Source organism: Myotis daubentonii, chromosome 4 (genome assembly GCF_963259705.1).
Source record: "Myotis daubentonii chromosome 4, mMyoDau2.1, whole genome shotgun sequence".
In the NCBI taxonomy this organism is placed as follows: domain Eukaryota; kingdom Metazoa; phylum Chordata; class Mammalia; order Chiroptera; family Vespertilionidae; genus Myotis; species Myotis daubentonii.
The window spans coordinates 16,196,630-16,210,340 of record NC_081843.1 but is presented as its reverse complement, the minus strand read 5'-3'; the positions used below and the strand labels follow the sequence as shown (position 1 = coordinate 16,210,340).

Below are 13,711 nucleotides of genomic sequence, written 5' to 3'. Positions count from 1 at the left end.
GAGAAGTTTGAATTTAGGAAGGTCAGACCAGGTGCTGTTTCATACAAGACAAATGAAGGAATAAAGGTACAGGTGGACACAAAAATGAAAATCGAAAGCGGGTTCTAACCTAATTTGAAGTAGAGTTAATGTTCCAAGACAGATTGCAGACTGCTGAAGGAGAGGAAATGATGAGGTATGACTGTGCAAGTGACCTGAGCATTATTCATAAATATTGTGTCAGAACAGCTCCCCACACTATCGCATGAAGCATTAGAGTCATCACGAACCACTGTAAATATGTTCTTATTTGATATCCCTCCACATGTCGAAGAATATATTGAGTCCCTGGTACTCAAATAGCCTTCAAAACCATATCACTGGTAAGTGCTGAGGATAGAGTAGGCGGGGTGGGAAAAGAAACAGGAGCTATGTGAGAGATCCCTGGGGACAGGGTCAGTTCTTCATGCTGTACTGCAAAAATAAAAATAGGATGGGTTCTGGCTGGTGTGTTAAGTGGTTAGAGCCTCTGCCCCAGGGGACATGGGGGAGGCTTACCAATGGATGTGTCTCTCACACATTGATGTTCCTCTCTCTCCCCCCCACTCCCACAAACCCTCCCTTCCACTCTCTAAAAATCAATGGAAAAAATATCCTCGGGTGAGGATTAACAACAACAGAAAATACATTGGATGGCAATATATGTGCTGTATTTAAAATATCCTATATTAATGAAATCCTTTTCACATGTTCTAATAATTGAATAATGTTTGGTTCTTAGTTTGTTACAATGTGTTTAAAATTGCCTGTTGCATATTTGCAACTGGTTTTGTGGCTTTTAATCATTTTCAAATTAAGATGTAGTTGAAAATACAATGATACTTTGGATAGCAGGATGCACACAAGTGAGGAATTTATTCAAAAATTGCATGATAAGGTCTTGAACCCGATAAGCTTCCTTTTCTGTAACATCCTTCTAAATTGTTGACTTTTTGTGTAACTACTTATAAAAACAGTTTACCATCAGCATGCATGGAAGAGCCACTTATTTACAGTTACACTCGGTTTAGGCTAGCAGGATATTTGAGTTGCATGAAACATTTCTTCATTGTACTTTGTAGGATATCTAATATTCATGGCTCCCCAGATTATTATGATAACCAGAGAGACCCCCAGCATTTCCAAAATGCCCCCTAGAAATGGTATGGTTGCTGAGAACCATTGCTTTAGTAAGTTCAAAAGTAGTTTATCCAGCCCTAGCTGGTTTGCTCAGTAGTTAGAGCATTGGCCCATGGACTGAAGAATCGTAGGTTCAATTCCAGTCGAGGGCATGTACCTCGGTTGCAGGCTCAATCCCCAACCTGGGTCGGGGTGCACGTAGGAGGCAACCAATTGATGTGTCTATCTCACATCAACGTTTCTCTCTCTTCCTCCCTTTCACTTTCTCTAAAAATCAATGGAAAAAATTTCCTCAGGTGAGGATTAGCAGGAAAAAAAGGTAGTTTATCCAGTTTGTCACGATATCTAATGAAATCGCCATAGTGTATCTTTGGGTAAAACCAAAGCAGTGGTTAGTAATGGACAGAGTAAGTGTCCTTCCTCAATTCACTTTAATAACAACATGAAGGATACTCAAGTTCTGTGCAAATTAAGATTAACGAGAATATAGAGTAGAACTGTCATTCAGTGTCTGAAAGGAAACTGTAATGAGTAGTTAATTACTTTAAGCAAAACAAAGCCTACATCTTCTTTTCTGAAGTTGCAGCCATCTGGAATTACGGTCATTATGAAGCTCTTAAGAGCCTGAAATTCAGCAAACTGCCTTTTATCCTTTTAGCTCCCTCACAAACCACCTCGTCAGTTATTTACACTGTCATTCAGTCACTGGTGTGCGGCTTTTCCACTTGGGTCCAGAGAGCCATTGTAATGGGGACCCCTCATCACCTCTTTGCCCAGAATTTAAAGAACAGATCTTGGGTATGGCTGGCTGGCAATTGAATTTCCCCTTGACCCAGTACTTCTCCACACACACAAGATCTGTGAGCCCATTTAGCCATCGTCACTGCTAAGTCTTTCCAGGGCAGGAAATATATGGGATGGTAAACAAAAATATAAACTCATCTCCTATAAAGGGGAGGGGACTCTGAGAACTGTGGCCAGCTTTTCGGGGACACGGACACGTGGATACAGTGATGTCACAGTCATGTCTGGACAGTGTGAGACGAGGACATGAAGTCTCATAATTCATACCTGTGATGTAGCTCTTGCTTTTCTTTCCTTTTCTGTAAAGTCATTTAACACCTCACGTAATTATGAAAGCCACTCGTGAGCCCTCACCTGGCCCTTACTGCCCAGGAGAGCTGCTCACAGATGCTGTGCCATGTCCTCCTTTGCAATGAGCCGGGCTCCCTGGATGGGGAGTTTGCAGTTGATTTCAGGACTGGGTGGGTTCTGGGTGTAACACAATTCCAAAAGACGATGCTAAGAATGTGGAGAAATTAAGAGCTGTGTGTGTGTACCTTCCCTAACCAAAAGAGTTCTTTAAGTATGAATGGTTTCAGTGCAATAGCAAAGTCTGGCTTCTCCCTAAGATGTAATCTGCCAACACCTCTAGCAATTCCTTTCAAAATTGATCCTTTGTCAGTAGACATTGCTTTTTTTTTTCTTTTCTTTTTTTTTATTGCTTACAGTATTACAAAGGGTATTACATATGTGTCCCTTTTTCCCCCCACCCTTGACAATCATTAGACATTGCTTTTTGAACATGACTGAAGTTTCTATTCTATAGACACCATGATTAAATCCCAATTATAAAATTCTAGTGGCCTGGTGCACAAATTTGTGCACATTGAAAGGAAATTAATTAGAAGAAATACTTTAATATCACTATTCACCCTTTCTCTATAATAGAAGTGTCAGCCAAATTCACAATCAACAATGACAGATTGAAACACACGTGTGCGATTGGCACCAGCGAGAGCTTTATATGTATCACTCATGTACGAGTCAACTTAGCCTTTTATAGATATAGAATAAACTTGCTTAATTAGACCTGATTTCTGATTTAGCTAAACTTTTTCCAGCCCAGTGAAGCACCCCAACTTCTCTTTCAGGTAAGTGTCAGCAACACAGCAGTAAATAGCAACACAAAGCAGATTATTATTGTAGATCACACAGGGAGAACAAAGGGTAAAATATTTAACTGCAGCAGTGTTTGACTATATTCTGCACAGTGAGAAAACCTGAAGTCATTTTCAAGGTCCACCATTTCTTACTTCTTTTCAGCCGGGTCAAGTTTCTAAGCTTTCTAAATCTCCACTTTCTGGCTAATGAAAAGAAAATAGGATTCCACCGAGTCTCCTGTCTACCTACTCCTGGACTTCTGTGAGGATCAAATGAGATGAGGCACATGAAAACGCTTCACAGACATTTGGTTAAAGTGTAAAATGTTTCTACCTGGCTATAAAGCAAGTCGTGTTCCTGGGCTGAAGAAACTGCAAGGAGGCTAGTCGTTGCTCAGGAGAGGAAGCTGGACGTTGCTATGTGACGTCATTACCTGGACGGACACTTATTAGCATATTAGCCTTTTATATATATAGATGTGCCTTTGAGAGTTTTCCTGTTTTATTTCGTTTGGTGATTTGCCTATTCTCCATAGCTGATGTAAAGGCTTGATAGCTATATCATTGCCTTTACCTTGTATTATTCTTACTCAACATACAGTATCAAATTATAATAAAAAAATTAACTGTCTAACTTGATCTCCACATAAAAAAGAAAAATTGTTCATTTAAAGTCTTCTCAGATTGCTTTATACAATGCCTTTTATAATATTTTTTTATTTATTTTAATTTCAGTTCCATAGTAATTTCACATCATGGTGCAATACAGAATTTCAGGTAAGCTTTTAACATTGTGCTTAAATCTGAATCAATGAGAGTAACTATATTATTACTGCTTATTCCTAAACTTCCTAAATCCAGTTTATCTTAAATAAGAAGAACAATATATACATTCTTAAAAGAATAAAGGAAAATATCTACTTGTTGAAATATCAGATCATAGTTATATTTTATTGGGAAAGTGAAATGATAGCTAAGACATCTGTTAGCCCTGGCCTGGTAAGGCAGTTGTTTAGAGCATCATTCCGATACACCAGGGTTTCGGGTTCCATCCCTAGTAAGTACACATACAAGAACCAACCAATGAATGCATAGCTAAGCGGAACAACAAATCAATGTTCTACTCTCTCTCTCCCTATCCCCCTCCCTCCTTCTCTCTCCCTTCCCCTCTCTCTAAGCTAAAAAATTTTTTAAAACCATATGTTAAATTTTTTTAAATTTTATATAAGACTTTAAGAGATCTCACCAATTAAAGAAAAGTACTTACTTTATTCTGTAAAATATTTTTAAATAACTGACTAGAAATTTGAAATAATAAACGCTTGCTTTACTATAAACAGTAAAAAAGGGGGGGGGGCGATGTACAGTCAAATTGATGAGAGGGGATCAAAACAGACTGAGAAAAACATTTGTGGGGCTGTTGTTTTTACTTTTGGGGGGTGCGGGGGGGGTACTGTTTTAAAAAAGAGCAAATTAAGACCTGCATAAATAAAAGACAGAAAAAACCCCAAAATATTCACAAGAGGAAATGTAGGTGGTAAATATATTACTGCTAAAGTCATTGCACATTTAAATAACTACAGAATTCTTTTTGGGCTTTTAAATGGGATCTTTTAAAAGTTAAGACAAAAATACCCAACACAAAATAAATAAATAAATAAATAAATAAATAAATAAATAAATAAATAAATAAATAAATAAATAGGAAAAAAATACCCCACACAGGCAAGGGTGTGGCACATTCATAAATCCTGGTGGTGGTTAATTTTGTGTAGCTACCAGGCACTTATAAAATATAAGTTTTTAAGAACTTTACACATTAGGTGACCTTGTCCCCATCTTCCCGACGAGGAAGCTGCAGATCAGAGAAGTTAGGAGCCTGCCTGTGGTCACGCAGCTGGTCGCTGGCAGTGTGTAAACCCTGGCCTCTCGTGACGAGGCCATGCTCTATCTGCCATGCCTCACCACTCCTCAGAATGGTACAGTTGTTTTAGAAAGTACTTTGACAATCTATAAAAATGCTCGTAGCCTTTACGTAAATAATTCTTTTTGTTTATCTGCTGAGGAGATAATTCAGTGTATGGTAAAGGCTACATGCCCCAAAATATCAATCTCAATTATTGATAATATTGAAAATTCATCATCAACCTCAGTTTTCAATAAAAAATTATGACATACATACTCAAATTTTATAACTGTTAAAAATGCAGCAACATGGGAAACATGTATGGTTTTCATTTATTATGTGAAGTTACATATGTTCTGTAGCTACAGCTAGGCAATTCATTGTATATGAAAAGTGTAAGATGTAATAGTTATGATCTAGTAATGAATGATCTAGTGGTGAGTAATGATATTTTTCTCTGTAATTAAAAAATTAAATATCTGTGGACATTTAGATCTTGGAATGAGAATTAAAGTAACTATGGAACAAAGGCAGAATGCGAATGTGTTTCTATATATGATGACAACCATAGTACTTAAAAGCAAAACAGCAGCTTTTTAAAGTTAATTTTTATTGAAGTATAATATATACAAATAAAAGTACCCAGATCATAAGAATACAGCTCAATGAATTTTCACAATTACCAATACCACTCAGAACAAGAAGAAAAAAAACACATTTCCCGGTCTCCAGAAACCCCCCTGTGTCCCATCCTGGTGGCCCCCCACCCCTGCATCCGAAGCATAGATTTTAAATGGCACTGAAGTCCACGAAAATGTTAACAAATCCTGTGTTTACCTGGTTAGAACCACGAGTGACCTTTGTTTTCTGTTTTTCTCTGTTTTTTAATCTTCCTACTCCATGATTATGAATTATACTGTATGTTACTCTAAATTTCATTTATGACCTAATGTCCAACTATTAAGTCATGAATTGATCCTTGCATTTAGTCACATAGAATTCCCCCTTTTGAAATGGCCTTTGCTATTTGAAGTTAGGAATAGGGCCATCGCCTTTGTTCCTTCTGTAATAGAATAAGAAATAGGGGTTATAGATCGGAAGTAATTCTCCCATCTGTGTTACAAATCTCTTCTGTCACAGGGCAGCCCTTGGGTACTAGCTGTAAATGTGTGTATTAGGACTCTTTTGAGGCTTAAAATTTAAGCGAAGGTAAAAGCAAACATTGTCTTCTGTTCCTCTTTCCCTGCCACCCTGGCACACGCTTCACTGTTCCCCTTCTCCAGCCACGCTGCTGGCTTTGTCACAGCACAGCAAGAAAAGCAACAAAACTGGTAGAATGGTGGAGGAAACCTAGACACCTCCCCCGTTTCTACCACAGGGGTTCCCGTGCCGGCCGTGCTGTTAGGATGACATTAAGCCTTGGTGCTGTCACCTCATAAAGAGGCTGTTCCTTTGTGTCTCCACTGTGGAGAAGCAGAAAGAAGCCGATGAGACGGGCTCACTTACAGAGAGGAGGTTTACTTCTCCTCTCCCTACTCTAAAGCCAGCCAGAGGTTTGAGGGGCTAGAGTAGACAAATCTGTTTTAGTCATCTAAAATAGTTATTCTGTCCAGTGCTTGAGATTCAGAATAGGTATTGCCTCACACTGGGGAACCAGAGAACAGCCCCTGACGGCAGGCGCGGTTATTGGCAGGAGGAGAAATTAAAAGGACAAGTTGGAGATTTCCAGTGGAATTGTAAGGGCACAGTATTTAAATGGCAGCAATTCCACTTCCAGGAGTTTATCCCACAGACACACTCATTCTTATGCCCAGTGACACAGAGCAGGAACATCACTGCAACATGGTTCCCGGCAGTAAAAGAAGGACACAACCTAACGCCTGCAGGAGGAAGTCTGGGAGTTACTGTACATAAGGCATGTCAAACTCAACACGGGCCAGATGAGCAAGGTTTAAGTTTATGTGGACCCAAAAAAACCCAAAAGCTTCAATTTTCATAGAAACCTAGGTTTATTTTGATAGAGACATGCTGAATACAAAGGGCTGAAATAGAACATTTTAATAAAAATTAATATTTTTTCTTGAACATTAACTTACCAGACACTGAATAACTGCACAAACTAATAAGCGTAACGCAGATAAACCTATTTTTCTTGTTCTCCAAAAGTGAAATATTTCCTGTTGTGCACACCAAACAAGTCAGTCCAAGACTAATGATGTGGCCGGCAGCTAAAATATTTGCTGCTAGTATTAGTGGAGAGAAATGGTGCACCTACATGTAAGGCGTGTAAGGAAAATGAATGCAACACGATTATAGTAATCAGTCATTAGCAAATGTTGTAGTTCATTATTAATAACTAGAGAACCGGTGCACAAAATTAGTGCATGGGTAGGGCCCCTAGGCCTGGTTGGTGACCAGGGCCGATTGGGGCCTTCCTTTGTTTCATGCCGCCCCCTGGTGATCAGCACACATCATAGCAAGCTGTTGGTCTCCCAGTCAAACTCCCACAGGGACAGTTTGCATATTACGCTTTTATATAGAGAGATTATGTATAACAGGATATAGTAAAAATTAAGTTACGAAATTTTTATTGAAACGTTTCTTACATACCGTTATATTGACTGGGCCACAAAAATATTCGTTGCAGGCTGTGAGTTTGATACACTTGCTGTGCATCCATGCATTAGAATAGCATACAGCCTCAAGAAAATGACACTGTTGGTTATCTTGGAGGAAGGACACATATTTTTCATTGTTTATATAGTTTGAGATTCTTATAATGTGTAACTCTTAAAAGTATACATTTTATACTTTTTTTAAAAATGTTAAGTTATCTTGAATGACTGGCAAAACAGAACTAACTCAGAGTGGGGGATGGTATTTATACATTTATACAGGTAGAGAGTAGAGAACTTAGAAATTTTCTTTGTAAAACTACAAGTCTTTCAAAACGAAAGTTGGATTAGAAATCTAAAAAGTGAATATTTCAGAGAATGTTAAATTTCTTGGGTCCGATAATGGTGTGGTTATGTAGGGAGATACCCTCATTCGCAGGAGATACACACTGAAACATTCAGGTATGAAGTGTCAGTGTTTACGACTTACTCTCAGAATGTTCAGCAACAAGTGTGTGAGTGTGCGTGTGCGCACGTTGACAGAGAGAAAAAGGAAACTGGCAAAACGTTAACAACTGTTGAATCCCGGAGAAGGATGTGTGAGGTTTGTTTTGCTAGTCTCTTAACATTTCTATAAAGTTGACATTTTTCAAAATTGAAAGTTGGAGAAAAAGAAAAGATTTTTTAAAACCAAAGAGCTTCTGAAAAGCAAAGCAATGACAGGACACGTATGAAAGAAATCAGTTACAAAAGTCAGTCTTTATCTCTCCACGTCTTTGGCTAGCCAACTAAGCAGAAATGGCTTCTGCAGCTGCAGTCGTTGAGGCTTGAGCTCAGAACATTTTATGCAGGATGCCGGCTAGCTGGGCTAGTTCAGAACCCGGAAGTACGGAGCGTAACCTTTCCTTTAAGAGGTGCATGTAAGAAGAGACCTCTTTCTCTTCTCTTTCCTCTCCAGCTCCGAGAGAAACCCGTGCAGTAGTTCATTGCTGCATGACAGCAGGAGACCGGTCAGCCTGATTGGCCAGGAGGTGATTCTCGCCTTCTTTCTCCTGCTCTTGTTGGTCTGGTTCCTGAATCGAGAATTCGAAGTCAGCTACCGCCTTCACTACCACGGGGACGTGGAGGCGGACCTTCACCGCACCAAGATCCAGAGCATGAGGGACCAGGCAGACTGGCTGCTGAGGAACATCATCCCCTACCATGTGGCTGAGCAGCTGAAGGTTTCCCAGACCTACTCCAAGAACCACGACAACGGGGGAGTCATCTTTGCCAGCATCGTCAACTTCAGCGAGTTCTACGAGGAGAACTACGAGGGAGGCAAGGAGTGCTACCGGGTCCTCAACGAGCTGATCGGGGACTTTGACGAACTCCTGAGCAAGCCGGACTACAGCAGCATTGAGAAGATTAAGACCATTGGGGCCACGTACATGGCCGCATCGGGGCTGAATGCCACACAGTGCCAGGATGGCAGCCACCCGCAGGAGCACCTGCAGATTCTGTTTGAGTTCGCCAAGGAGATGATGCGCGTGGTGGATGACTTCAACAACAACATGCTGTGGTTCAACTTTAAGCTCCGCGTCGGCTTCAACCACGGGCCCCTGACAGCGGGGGTCATCGGCACGACCAAGCTGCTGTACGACATCTGGGGAGACACCGTCAACATCGCCAGCAGGATGGACACCACGGGAGTGGAGTGCCGCATCCAGGTTAGTGAAGAAAGCTACCGTGTCCTCAGCAAGATGGGCTACGACTTTGACTACAGGGGCACGGTGAATGTCAAGGGCAAAGGTCAGATGAAGACCTACCTTTACCCAAAGTGCACAGACAATGGGGTGGTGCCTCAGCACCAGCTGTCCATCTCCCCAGACATCCGCGTCCAGGTGGATGGCAGCATCGGGCGGTCTCCCACAGACGAGATTGCCAACCTGGTGCCTTCTGTACAGAACTTGGACAAGCCATCTCTGGGTTCCGAGAATAACACACAGGCCAAGGACCCTCGCCTGTCTTCTAAGAGGCCCTGGAAAGAGCCTGTCAAAGCTGAAGAAAGGTGTCGATTTGGCAAAGCCATAGAAAAAAGTGACTGTGAAGATACGGGGATGGAAGAAGCCAACGAACTCACCAAGCTCAACGTCTCCAAGAGTGTGTGACGCAGCACCTGACCGCTGCCCACGGTGCTCTGTTCCTCGAAACACAATAATATTTGTATTTGGCTGTTGTGCGCTCCAAGCGCCACAGTTTCCATCCCCAGGCGTGGCGTCACGTGGTCATCGCAGCCCTAACTTCTGTGTAGATCACAGTTATTCAGGGTTCATTTCCATCCATTTCGCTCCCTTTCTCCCCCGGAACGCCCTCCCCCTGGTGTAACCGTTCAGCAGCGTGGAGAACAAGTGCCTTCAGGAGCTGGCTGTGGCTTCAGAGTCGAGGGACAGAGACCACAGGGTAGAGGTCATGGCATTGGGTATTGTTGGACTTTTAAGACAAAAGCTGTGGTTAAGATACCATTTTTATTGCTTTTTCTCACGAGACACTTTTCTTTGCTAATGCCATGTTTTTGAGGCTTGTTTTTCTCTATATAATGAATAGTGTTTTCCTGTGACCGGACCGTTCTCTGTAAATACACACACGCACACACACTTGCATTTATGAATCTGAGCTCAAGTGCCAGTCACTCACCGAGGGGAGGTCAAGGACGGCAGTGTGGGCCGAGAGCAGCGGTCAGCCGGACGGCCCGGCGCCCCTCCCGCCCTGCGCCTTCCCGAGCGCCCGGCCCTTGTGGGCTGCGGGCGCCCCGCTCCCCGTACCTCCACACGCAGGCCAGCGCTCCAAATGCTGGCCCGTAACTACGCTGGGGAAGCCAGGCCTCAGGAATTTACAAGCTGTTTTCGTTCTGCCCTCGTGCGGCGCCGAGGGGTCTCCCAGCTGGGAGCGCAGGGGTTTGTCCTTGAGGCTGACTCGTCTGAGAGGAAAATGAAAATAAATGCCTGAGGGTTGCATTTATTTATTTATTTATTTATCAGGAAATGTGTTTTCAGGGAGGGGATGCCAGGCCGTTCTGCTGAAGGCACACAGCGGAGGGTGAGACGTTGTCTGTTAGTGCTTTCACCTCTTTGGCCACCTGCCCTGCAAGGGGGCCAGACAGGACCCAGGGGCATGGCCCGCGCTCAGGTCAGAGCAGCTCTCCGTCGCCACGTTTCACACCGAGTGCCGCTCCTTCTGCCCTGCGTGACGCGGGGCGGGTAGGAACCGGTGGGGTATGCAGCCTGGGGTCTGGGCTGAGCGCGGGGGCAGCAGGCAGTGCGGGCACTGTCTTGGCCTTCACCCATTCAAGAAGTTTCTCTATCCTTCCCACTGCCAGCCTGTGCTGGGCCTGCTTGGGGCAGGACTGGGCCTGGTGAATGAAGGCCAGCCCTCTCCAGATGGAGGTCTTGCACTGTATATTGGGGCAGAATCGTCTGGACGCAAATGGGGTGTTAATCCAGGACAGTGTAGAAAACAATTCTGTGCCCTTTGTTGCCAATCCTCCTTGTAATTACATTTTGCCACATGAAGTCTGAACTTTATGTAGAACTGAACTCGGGCTACAGTTGCCTTGTCATAGTCATAGTTATTGTTAAGGTGACACTGGCACACGGCTCCTGGGATCATTTGAGAACTAGCTCCTTCTCTGTTTAAGGTCTTCACCGACATGCTTTTCACCGGTAAATCTGTGTGTAATTTCACAGCTGCGTTAAGTTATCACTCCTCCTCCCCAAATTTGTATAGAATCTGTCATTTCCAGCATCATGACATATTGATTCTGATCAGCCATCTCCCCAGGGGACAGCCACCCGGCTGTTCAGCCATAGCAGGACCACGCCATCCTGGGGAACTGAGCATGCTCAGTAACTACGATCTTCCTTCAGGTTTCACTGTCACTTTGTTGTTCTTCCAATGCCGGAGAAAGGATGGTTGTGACAATACCTCTTGCTTCTAAAGAATGTATTCTTATAAAATATTGCAGAATTTTTATTTTTATTTTTATTTAAAAAAACACTACCTAATGCTCTCCTTGTCTGTAAGGATTGTGGGCGTGTTCGGGGTTTCTTCCATCCGTATTCAGGCGTGTGTGTGAGTGCGGCTCTGCTCCTTTGCCTGCTCGCTTCAGGCTCTGGAGCTGTGGCGGCACCTAAGGGGCTGGGCAGTTGCCTACTTGTTACCAGTGTCTCTGTTGTTGCGCCCAAAACGTACTCTGCAAAGTTCATCTCTGCACCCACTTCCTTCCTATCGAACTCTTTCCCCCCTTCCCCACCTACAGAGGTGTTTATGATTCCTGGCCCTGGGAGTCCGAGAGGCTGCAAACCACCGGGAGAGTCCGACCGCATGGTGGTCTGGTTCAGCATTGTGCAGACCGGAGCCTGTGATGGACAGCTCGCCCTGAGCCTTCCTAAACAGCCAGTTCAGATGTGCTCTCTAGTCCTTCCCAGTTCCCTGCTCTGGAGCATACCTCATCACGGAGCCACAGAATCCCTGCAGCGGAACTGCTGTGTGTCCCACCGAGCTGGCATTGAACAGATAGTTGCTGGAGACAGATGGGTTTCCAAGCAGCAGGTTCAAGCACTCCCGGCATGAGGATGCATTCTTCAGAGTGGCAATACCTCTCCTGAACTTAGGGCAGGAAGCAATACTTCAGAAATGAATGTGTGTAAATAGTTGCTTTGAGTTGCAATTGCTATTTTCTTCTTGGCCCCAGGTCAGATCAAATTATATATATATGTATAAACAAGCACATAATTTTATCCGATGCAAACAAACGTAGAGCATCAGTTATTAAACCCTTAGGTAGCTTGAAGAGTCGCAGAGATTATGCAACACCTGCACACGACTCCGTTAACACTGACTTCGCTTGTGGAGGCACCTGCACATTTGCACATGACACTGAGAGCCAAGGGCCACGTGCTCCCGTGATATGGTCTGTAATAATCTGTAGTTTCCAAAGATCAGTCTGCGTTTGCATTTCTAAATTTTTGAGGTACACATTTTTTTGGTTGGTGGTTTCAGAAAATCACATGCCTGGAATCTGAAATTAAATTAGCAAGGACCAACTGTTTGCATTTTCCACCTTTCCTTTGCTTTATTCTTGGTAAATTGTTAATTTTAATCATTTCAAAATGCATCCACTAAAGAAATGGACATTAAAATATTCTAAAATCTAAATACTTGATGCCTGGTATTCTCATTGGAAAGGTCAGTACCACTTCAGAGATTGGGGCACCCCTTGTCTCCTGCAATTTGTGGCTTGAAATAGGAAGATTTGCTTTTCTTTTGCATCATGACTTTGAAAACAAGGCAACTAAAAAAAAATCCCTGTGTGTCCTGTGGGGTTTTTTTATGGACATATTTGCTACAGTTAACTTTGGTTGAGAAGTATTTATTTTTACATGGAACTTTAAACACACACACACACACACATACACAGAGAGAAAAGCAGGTTGTAGGACTAATTTTGCTTGTGATGACAACCCCATTTTATTGGGCCTCCTAATCGTTTTTTCCTGCATTATCTTAAGAGAAGGGATTGACTAGGAAAGGACAGTAGCCTCTCCCTTGCAGAGTTCCTGGGGGTGCCCGTACCACAGGGAAGTCACAAAACCACTTCAGAATCTGAAGTCCCAGAGACTTTCCCCAGAAAAACACACATGCCATTTATACATCTCAGGGGTTCACGACACCTCCAACTCTGGAGCCAAACAGAACCTGCTGGGGTTGAGACTCTTGTCGACTCAGTGAGAGGAGATGGAGATGTGGGCCTGTCCGTCCTTGCGCATCAGCTTGCAGGGGTCAAGCTTCTAGGTGAGTCTCTGCTGGAACCTGGTGCCAATGAGGACACTACTCCTTGATGAGCACACTCTTTCCCCCTGAAGCTGCTGCAGGCTTCCCGCGGAGCCTTTCAGAGCTTAAGGAGCCACGGTCTTCGCTGCCCAGAAGGTCTGGGTCTTTTCCACGAGAAAGAACATCCAGGAACGTAAAAGTCCAGAAAGACAGCCTCTAATGTTTGCAATGAGTCTCAAAATTTAGCCTTTGTGATTTCTCTTGTGTTTAAAAGCTCT

General features: G+C 43.2%; 1 protein-coding gene across 3 annotated transcripts in view; it reads left to right on the top strand.

Moving 5' to 3' along the window:
- The window catches only part of ADCY9 (adenylate cyclase 9), a 140,143-nt gene extending 127,325 nt beyond the window's left edge, over nucleotides 1-12,818 (top strand). For 2 of the 3 annotated variants that reach the window (XM_059692958.1, XM_059692959.1), the window contains exons 10-11: nucleotides 3,837-3,878; nucleotides 8,581-12,818. In XM_059692958.1, the coding sequence (XP_059548941.1) occupies nucleotides 3,837-3,878; nucleotides 8,581-9,772 (1,234 nt within the window). In that variant the 3' untranslated portion in view covers nucleotides 9,773-12,818. The remainder of the gene's footprint in view (nucleotides 1-3,836; nucleotides 3,879-8,580) is intronic. The other variant, XM_059692960.1, reaches the window with a different exon arrangement.
- The last annotated feature ends 893 nt before the right edge of the window (nucleotides 12,819-13,711 follow it).